A 10,632-nucleotide genomic window follows, 5' to 3' on the forward strand; every position below is an offset into this window, starting at 1 on the left:
ACACAGCTCTAATTTCCAAATCAAAGGAATGTTATTGTTGTTGTGGAGTAAAGATTAAAGGATGTTACTGTTGTCATCATCTTCATCATTGCTTTGAGTACCTCCAACCAGGGGGGACCCACCTTGAGGAGTGGGGGACACGTGCCCCGTAACTTCTTATATACATATACTAGTTTCATGAGGCCCGTGCTACTCTTAAATATTTTAACTTTCATTGTTAATGAAATTATTTACTTCAATTCAGATGTGGAGTCAACATTTAAAATTTATGGGTTCTGAATTCTTATTTTTTAAGTTATTTAGTACTAAATTAATAATTTATCGTGAAAATACAAAGTTTGTGAACCAAAGCTACTGGGTTTGATCGAAACCATTGTCGATACTCTATCTTCGCCCTACTTCAAACTCATTTTGTGCTTATCTTGAACTCATTTAAGATTTTTTAATAATGTATTTTATTTTCACCTGTACTAACAAAACTCGTGTTTTCATCTTTTAGAGTCATCTAACACAACAACAAAAAATTCCAATAACTTTAAATCTATTCTACAATAATTATAACCTTCGTTTAGAATCTTTACACAAATTAACCTAATTATCCTACAAGAATATTAGTAAATAATACTCACTACCTTTCAAAAAGATTGTCTTGTTCCGGATTACGAGAGTCAAACTAACTAATGTTTGGTGTGAATTCAGACTTAGAATATTTATTTATTTTTAAAATTAATATTACATATTTAAAAACCATACAAAAAGTACTATAAGTAATGGTTAACAATTCGAAATATTTAGAAAATATTTGAAAAAATAAAAAATATCATTTGACACTTGTAATCCAAAACATGACAAATATTTTTAGACGAAGGGAGTAATTGTAACAACCCGATATTTTTTTTTCAAGTGTCTAGAATGACTTCTTTATTTGTAGCTTATTTAATTTAACGGGTTACATATCGAAGCGGTATTGATTATATATAAATTTATTTGAAAATATTATTTATATAATATATGAGATTATAAATTGGTTAAGAGTAAATAAGTGGGCCAGGCCCACTATTTCAGTTCTACTGATCACGTTCTTAAGTGAAGGGAGAGGCACAAAAATCAGTTTTATTCCTACTCTAGAGAAAGAAAAGAGCGTAGGGAAACATAGGTTTGTCGGTTGCGTCAAAAAGGGCTGCCACCGGAGGTTTCCCACGAGTTAACAAAAGGCATCAGGTACATATGGTTATTATCTCTATTATATAAGCATTGGAATGCTGTTGAGATATATTTATTCAAGTGTAGTAGTAATGAAAAAAAAAAGTTTAAAAGATTACCTAATGATTAGGGAAGATTAATGATTATACAATGATGACTAGTTGTAGAATTGTGTTAGTGATAGGAGTTGATATCAAACAAATAGGGTGCAAAACATGATATTTCCTTACTGCAAAAAAATTCTCAAATCTGCAACCCACTGTGTCGTTCTTTTCCTTTCTCTGTTTCCTTTCTTTCTTATTTGATACACTTAGATTATTATTATCTGGGACTAGAACACACATATTTTTTATATAGATAAAGTTATAGGATTAGTTTCCCTAGACTAATTTAGATAATTTATTTATGGTATTTAATAGATTGAGGTTGTTGAAGATTGTTTGAAGGAAATTTGACACTTCAAGAGAGGTTGCGTTCCGGTTATAAGGCAAGTGAGGCTTAAACTCTTAGTTTACTTGCTTTTCATAAAAAGCATATGGTTTGTGTTGTATGTATACATTTAAACCATTTAGTTCGTGTGAGTGGGCAAGCATGATCTAAATTGGATAATTTTCAAGTTTCTAAAGTAATGACCGTATGAGTCCTTTAGCGTAATTTCACTTAAATAGATACTATTTATATAAATGTAAAGTTTAGAAGTGGTATTGAATGGATATATGTTCCACTTATCATATCTTCAGAAAGGCATACTTCCACGAGTCCCATTGATGTTCGGTGAGAGATAGATGCTAGAATTTTAAATAATCCGGGTAAGATGGGGGTAAATAATGCCCTCTCCGGAAGACGGGGTAAGACATAGACAAATACGTACTATGTCCCGTGAGCATACGTTCAGATTCAGTGTATTTCATGTATTGCTCGTCCGGGTAAGATGGGGGTAAATAATGCCCTCTCCGGAAAGCGGGGTAAGACATAGATAAATACGTACTATGTCCCGTGAGCATAGATTCAGATTTAGAGTATTTCATGTTTTGCTTGTTTATGCTTCATGATTTTACCTTTAGCTTCAGTGTTTGTATATATTTAATATACTCGTACTGTGTAATTGCTTTTATGCATTATCAGGGATTTCAAAGACTTGCCCCAGGGGTAAGCTAGGAGTGTCGATGATCTTGCTGGGTCCTTTAGACTCACACTTGTTGATGTTGTATGTGTGCAGGTGTGGTTAACGGTGACCAGGTAGCCGATACTTGATTCAGTCCAGCTTTGTTCAGTCCAGTTCAGTAGAGGTGAGCCACCATTAGACCATGGCGGCCTCTTCTTCTTTAGTTGACTTAGTAGTATTCCGAGCTACGTCTCGTACTTTTATATTCAGACTAGCAGTTCCATGACTTAGACATTTTATGGGGTTTATGGGCAAGACTCAGTATTTGTATTTCGCTTCCGCACTTTTTTGTTATATTAGGAAACTTTACGTATTATTCATTTTATTCATTAATTTTCGCATAATTAGCTTAGAGGGTTCGCCTTATGGGTAGAAGCTCGAAAGGTGCCCGGTCACGGCCTAAGTATCAGATTTGGGTCGTGACAGTAATTAAAGTACATTAATAAAGTAAAAGATTTTAAAAGTATATTTAAAAATAATTTTATGACAGATCTTTATAAGCACATATGAGGCCACTAAAGAAGCAAAATATTGGAGGCTTAAGGATAAAAGATATTGTAATACCTAATAAATGTTTCAGTTGTAAAAGAAAATTTGGCTCTAAAGTTTCCTAAATTTTACCAGAATGTATAAAGACAAATAATATATTCTCTTCGTCCCAAAATATAAAGCAATTTAACTAATTTCGAAGCTAAATTGAGTTAGATTAATTTAATATTTTAAAATTAGAATTTAGATATTAAAAAAATATACATAAAATACTATAAATTGCAATTCTCCTATCAGTATAGTGAAAAGATTTTTAACATATTTCTTAAAATTTATGTTATTTGACCCTCGAGAAGTGAAACCTGACAAGTATTTTGAGATACAACAACAATAACAACATATCAAGTGAAATCTCACAAGTGGGGTTATTTTGATATAAAGGAGTAAAAATAATTTAATAAGGAGCAAAAAATAAATTCACAAAAAGTTACTATAGCATTAACCAATTACAAAGGTCCAAGTGAAATGTCATAAAAAATAAAAAAAGAATAATTGTAAAAGTAAGAATATGCAATAAGGAAAAAGACACAAAAGTCACATGTAAAAGCTTTATTGGATCAAAGTTCAATGTGAGGATTACAAAACTTTTTTGATTTCCACTTATATATAGTGTATACCTTGAAAAATTATCATATATTTTAAAAGAACCCCTCTAACATAATTGATAAAGTAGTTCAGGAGTGCTCATGCGTTGATGCTCACTGGTCGTGGCCTGAGTTCGAATCTCGGCTCCTACAATTATTTTTTTAATGCAGATTTTTATTTTTTTTAATCTTTTTATTATTTAGTCCCCCTGCCATTTTACTTTTTCATTAAATCTCTCCTCCAAAAGCACCAAATTTCAAAAGATCTTTTCCCACTTCCCACTCATATGTTCCCAACGTAATAAGCAAATAGAAACTCCTTTGGCTCTCTCCATTCTCAAACCCTTCTTCCATTATCAAGTTTTCTCACAAATTACTAAGTTAGGAACGTCACCCAAGTCGAATCTATTGTCAATATTCATTAATTTCTCTGGCAATCGAATTCAAGCCAACGATCGGACTTCTGTTACGGTAAAGCTTTCCTTTCTTTTTTAGTAATTAATATAGATTACTTATTATATAAGTATACAATAGTATTTAATGACTAGAGATTAAAGAATACATAACTTTATGGATTTAATTTAATTAAACATAGTATTATCTTATACTAAGCCCTAAAATCTTATCATATTCTTAAATTTGGGATTTTGTACAATCAACTTAAGAAGTAGGGTTTGTTTTTATTTTTCAAATGAAAACGCGTCGAGTTCAAGTATGAGTTGATGATGTACTTTTGTTATATTAGTACCAAAATAATAAGATTTGATAATATTGAAGTTTGTACTTTGCTATTGTAATCGATAAGTTTTTTAAGAGTCGCATGCCACTTTATCGCTAGCAATTGGCGTACTTAAAGTTAATGGTGCCCCGTTGCGCTCAAATCCTAGGTCCGTCTCTACCTCCAACTACATCTGCTGCCCATGCCAATAAACCAGCCATTTTTCTGACCTACTTTGTAAGTCTCTGCTTTCTTTTCAAGAGTAGCAGTAAATTCTTTGTTTTCTTCTCCCTCCATCTCAAATTATTTATTGAGATTACCAAAAATATTTGTCTCAAATTATTTATAGTTTTAGAAATTCAAAACACAATTAATTATTCCTTTCTCATTTTATCCTTAGTAGAATTTTGCCATTGAAGATTACACATAAATAAAGTAAACATTTAATGGAGATAGACTATAGCTTAGATTTAAACAAGGATAAAAATAGTAAAATAACCTTCCTAATTAATATTTTTTAAAGGGCGTGTAAAATGAAAAAGAGAAAAATAATTTAAGACTGAGGGAGTACATTTCTATGTTTAAAAAATATTTAATTTGAAATTTCCCCTATTACTTTCAATGAAATGATTTACAGTCACATATATATTTATAGCTTGTTTTAGACCATAAATTTAAAAAATCTTACTTTCTTTTTATACTCCGTGCTTATTCAAACTATATCACATATATTGAGACGGAAAGAGTAATTTTTTTTAACAGTAATTCGCGAGTCTTCCCAAGGGTCAGTAAAGTCATCTAACCTAGTTTGAGAAATGAGCAAAAAAAAATAGTCTATCTTATGTTTGGGTTGATTTAATCGGGCTCCAAAGCGAATATCGGACATCGGTGAATTAAAATCAAAGATAAGAAAACTTATTGTTTTTAAGTAAATTAGTCCAAATATGTTCTTAAAGTATTCAGATTTGAGAAAATATACACAAAGTTAATATTTTAGCTCAAATATATCATTATCGTTCAATAGCTGGTCCAAATATGTCCTTAATTTAATAGGAGTTGTAATTAACTGATTAATAAGCGAAAAAGGGTCAAACATGTCCCTTAAAGTATGTGAAACTCAATTGATATGTCCTTCATTAATAATTTAACATTTCTGTAATATGTACAGATTTAATATTTCTGTAATATGTACAGATTTAATATTTCTTTTTTACTCGTATTTATGTAACGACCAATGCTAAACACCAAATTTTAAGTCTGAAACTAAATAGTTTAGCTGAAGTTAATTTTGTTATTTTTTTTACACACTAATGACGTAAATAATATACGGACGTTCATATCTTCTGCGACGAAAATTTTAATTTATAAATATATTTCTGCACTTCAATTATCTGGAGTATTAACAATCGATTCATGTATTATCTACACTTGTGTCCTATATTAAGGACGAGATAATTTTCATCATATTATTATAAAATGAAAAGTATTGTAGCTTGAGTTAAAATTTAATTATAATGTTTAACTTAATAAATTTTTGAAATAAAGGCAATCCTCAAGTGTCGATTTTCTTAGCAGAGAAACACTATTATAAGAAAATAAGTGGAGTAGGAAGGGAGTTGCTAACCAAACAACTAATTTTAACTTGGTTAAATTTAAGAAAATCAAATTTGATAAAATATAATTCGTGTGTAAAAGACCTACAAAATAAACAGGGATAAAAAGGAGAGAGTAGCTACAAATGTTTTAGTTGTATTATCAGTTAACTGAACAAAATGATTTTAGGATAAAGATTAATTAATGAGCTGGAGGGGCAGTGGGGTTTTGAAAGAAAATTATTTTGTATGTGACATTATTGCTATTTAGAGGGTCAAATAATTTTTTCTTTGATTACGTTTTTTAAATGCTTCTTTAATATTGTGAATTAATAATTAATAATGACTTAAATACTTTTAGTATAGTTTTTAAGTATGTAAATTTTATTTGGTAAAAACTTAAAAATTCTATGTTTAAAATTCACACCCAAGACTAGTTAGTCATACTTCAAATTGTGTCGTATAAAGTGAAACGAAAAGCATATTAATTTTCAATAATACTTTTCATACTACAATTTATCGAGACGATTAAGAAACAAAAAACTGAAAACCCAATAAAGAGTAAAAGGAAGAAGAATAAGAGGAGGAGGTGAAACACGGCGAAATAGTTTTTTCTAGCTAACATAAATGAATTGAATTATTATGCGCTGATAGTATTAAAGTTATTTAACACAATCAGATTACTAATTGCAACATAAACGTCTACAGCAAACTTGAAAAAGACACGAATAACGACCTTTTGGAACAAGTTGAATTGCACTGATAATGCAAAAACTAATATTCCCTTTGTTTCAATTTGTTTGTCTTGATTCAGAGGGTCAAATTAACTAATGTTCGATGTGACTTCAGACATAAAATATTCAATTTTTTTCTTTTAAATATTTACATATTTAGGAACTAAATAAAAGTACTATAAATCACAATAGTTAACAATTGAAAATATAATAGAATGTGTTTGAAAAACTAATTGTGAAAAACAAAATATATCCTTTGACGGTCAAAATAGTACCTATGACGAACAAATTGAAATGGACGGTCTCATACCAACTCCATGACTGGTGACATCAAGGGGTTAGTAGTAGAGAAAACAGATTCAATATTCCCAACAAGAAGTTGGAAATCATCAAAAAAAGCTTGTTCAGTAAATCCAGCTCTATGTGGAGTTAATACAACATTATCTAATTCAACTAACTCATTAGGAACATAAGGCTCTTTTTCAAACACATCTAGACCAGCACCACCAATTTTCCCTTCCACCAAAAATTTCACAAGCTCTTTCTCGTCGATCAATGGCCCGCGTCCAACGTTAATGACGATCCCATCTTTTCCCAACGCTTCCATAACGTTGCGGTTGATTATGTGATGCGTTTGATCCGTCAAGGCACAACAAACTATGAGAATTTTGCAGTTTATTGCTAGCTCTTGTGTTTTAGGATAATATTTGTAGGATGATAAGTTGTGCTTTTCTTTCCTTGATGTGTAAGAAATGGAGCAACCAAACGCCTCTAGCCGTTTAGCTACTTGTAATCCAATATTGCCCAATCCAACAATTCCAACCTGTTTCTCTCTCAACTAGCAAGAGATCGATGCATAGAAGGAAAAAAAATAAAAATCACATCACTTGATTGAGAACCAATGAATTCATATTCCAACCAAATTAAGAAGCATGTGATTAAATTGATGGGAAAATCTTTTCATAAAATAGCACTTTAAAATTAATGTATGAGTATATTTAACTTATATACACAGAAAGTTCTGATGATTTGTAGCAAGAAACATGCTTTATGACTTAGGTTACTAGACCTACCTTTCATGGAAAGTTACATATGCAATTATTTTTAATGTACTACCATTTTATAATATAACATTATTCCTTATTAGTCCATCTAAAAACGAATAGCACCGTTTTAATTCAATATTAAACTTCTCATTTTATCTTATGACTAGCTATTACAACCACATAAATACTATGACGTGTTTAAAACAAAAGTTTTAAAAAAGAAATCTTATAACCACACAAATATTATCATATATTCAAAAGTTTTTATTTTATTTGGCTTGATAAGCCAAACTATACACACCATACAATTGAAATGGAGGAAATAGTCGATTTAATAATGCAAAAATTGTCGGGTATAGTATATAGAAGCTAAACTTATCCTATCGAAAAACAAAAATTAGCGATGGACAAATTCTATACAGCTAAATAGCAAATTCCATTTCGAATCTTATTTATCGACGGATTATCAAAAAAAATCTGTCAGTTACGAGCAATTTAGCGACAGATTGGTGATAAAGTTGGTAGCTAATTTAAGTTTTTTTTTTTTTTAATAATTTATGAGAAAATGGGGAAAGAAAGGGGCAAACCTTGAAATGACCTACGGGGAAGGTCATGTTTTGAGGCCAAAGCTTAAAGCGGACATCCCGATCAGCAGCGGGGATTTTCATCAAAACAGCGAGCAGTAATCCGATCGCCATGTCAGCAACGTCTTCCACAAACGCGGAGGCAGCGTTGGTGACGGTAATCCCCCTCTTTCGACACTCCACTAAATCAATATTCTCAACGCCAGTGCTCTCACAGGCGATGAGTTCTACCCAAGGCAATAGATTCAGAATATCCGCAGTGATTCGGGTTTTGAAGCTGGAAAGGATGACCTGTTGGGTTTGAAATAATATAATCAAGAGCGTCATACAAAAGCTAATAATTATAAACATTAAACGACGATAAATCAGAAATAAAGAAAAATATACTAAAATATGCATAAAATATGGTTTGGCCAATTGGCCTACTTATGAGAAAATTAGTAAAAAAAAATAATAAATGTAAAACTATTGAGAGAATAATCTCATCCTAAACAAGACTTTTAACCCTAAAGGGACTATATTGTGGATGCTATTGTGTTATTGTACGAAGGAAAGATTCTCAATGTATAGAAGTCCAAAGTCTTTTCCGGTTGTCCAAATATGAAAAATTTATATTTTTCTTGGGGAAAGTAAAAATCAATATGTAAAAATTCAAATAAAATAGGAAATTTAGAGCAAATCTTGACACGACCTTCACCGAACGTGCATGATTCTTCAGGAATTCTTCCATTGGCAATGGTGATTCCCATGCTTTAAGGAGATGGAATTTCTTCTCGAACTTTTTTTCATGGAAGGAGAAGATTGCTGGACAATCAAGGACTAGCACTTTTGGTTGTTCTAAGAAGTGTTGTTCATTAGATTGTTCTACACCGTGAGAATAGCTCATGCGATCATCCATTATATTGACCTTGTTTTCTGATGAGTTAGTACTCTTAAGTATTGCATTATACTAGTACTCCACCATTTATATATGTTTGTCACCCACATGATTACTTTTTATACAGTAACATCTCAAATTATGTCTGTGTTTTTGTTTTACACGTCCCTTTAAAGAAACACTAATTAGGAGAAATTTTTAACTATTTTATCCTTATTTATGTTTTAAGATATAATCTCTTTATTAAATATCTACTCTATTTATGTGTCATTTTGAACTTGAAGTGTTTGCAATCTTCGACAACAATTACTACTAAGGATAAGATCAAAAAAATAATTAATTTTATCTTAACTTCCAAAATTATAAGTAATTTAGGACAACTATTTATAAAATCACAACAAATAATTTGAGACGAATGATGTAGTTAGACATTTCTTTTTTCTAAATTTAATTGATAGAGAAAGGTGGGGAAATGCTTGAGAATAGCTCAATCACCCATTGGCCTTGTTTCCTGATGCGTAAGTCTTAATTATTGCTTACTCTTGTAGGACTCTTTATGTTTGTCATCCACGTGGTTACTTTTATTACTCCTTCATTTATTTATGTGGAACTTTTTAAATTTTGAGAGTTAAATCAATTTTTCTTTGACCACTATCATTTTATATGTCTTTTGAATATTTTATATTATTAATTATTATGGCACATAGTGTCTTTATGTAATTTTTAAATATATAAATTTTATTTTAAATTTTTTATCTAAATTCACTATCAAAAATTTAAAAATTTGACTCTTGAGATTCAAATTGTGTCATAAAATAGAAGGAGTACTAGTTAAAATATCCACGATTCACACGGTCGAACAATTCTTTTCCAAAATTTGTTGATATAGAAAGGGGGAAATGCTTAAAGGTACCAACAAAACAAATACTCCCTCCGTTTCAATTTACGCGAACCTATTTGACTGGGCACAACATTTAAGAAAGAGTGAAGACTTTTGAAACTTGTGGTTAAAAATAAGTCTTGAATATTTGTGTGGCTGTAAATCATTTCATAAAGTGAATTTATTTTCAAATTAGGAAAGAGGTCATTCATTTTGGTACGGACTAAAAAGGAAATAGGTTCACGTAAATTGAAACAGAGGGAGTATGTAATTTAAGACATACATAGAAGAAGAAAAATAAAATCAAATCTACAAGGAATAAAAAAACATACAGAAAAAATAAATAGAAAAGCGAATCCAAATGACTGAAGGCTTACCCACCTTTTGTAGTTTTATAATGAAAAAATATAAATTTACGCCTATACGGAAATAAGATTATGGAAATATATAGAGCACTGCAATTTTATCTTTTAATTAAGATTGTAGGTACATAAAAATTTCATAAATTAACAAAATAATTTAATTATAATTCTTAAATGCGTGGATGGACAGCGAGGAAAACGTATAAACCACTTATAAGGTTTCATAGTAAAGTGACTACCGACTAGCTATCCTATCAACAGGTCAATCACTAGTAGTGGAGGAAGAAGATTTCTATTTTATATAAATCCACTTTGTAAAGGAAAATAATAAGTGTTAA

General features: G+C 30.5%; 1 protein-coding gene across 1 annotated transcript; it reads right to left on the minus strand.

Moving 5' to 3' along the window:
* Window positions 1-6,657: 6,657 nt before the first annotated feature.
* On the minus strand, window positions 6,658-9,118 carry LOC132617493 (glyoxylate/hydroxypyruvate reductase HPR3-like). Its single transcript, XM_060332498.1, has 3 exons — window positions 8,867-9,118; window positions 8,179-8,466; window positions 6,658-7,383 (listed from the first exon to the last, which is right to left on the minus strand). Exons 1-3 carry the CDS (start codon window positions 9,071-9,073, stop codon window positions 6,850-6,852), a joined length of 1,029 nt encoding a protein of 342 aa, XP_060188481.1. The 5' UTR covers window positions 9,074-9,118; the 3' UTR covers window positions 6,658-6,849.
* Window positions 9,119-10,632: the final 1,514 nt, after the last annotated feature.

The sequence above is a fragment of the Lycium barbarum genome, chromosome 11, assembly GCF_019175385.1.
Source record: "Lycium barbarum isolate Lr01 chromosome 11, ASM1917538v2, whole genome shotgun sequence".
In the NCBI taxonomy this organism is placed as follows: Eukaryota; Viridiplantae; Streptophyta; class Magnoliopsida; order Solanales; family Solanaceae; genus Lycium; species Lycium barbarum.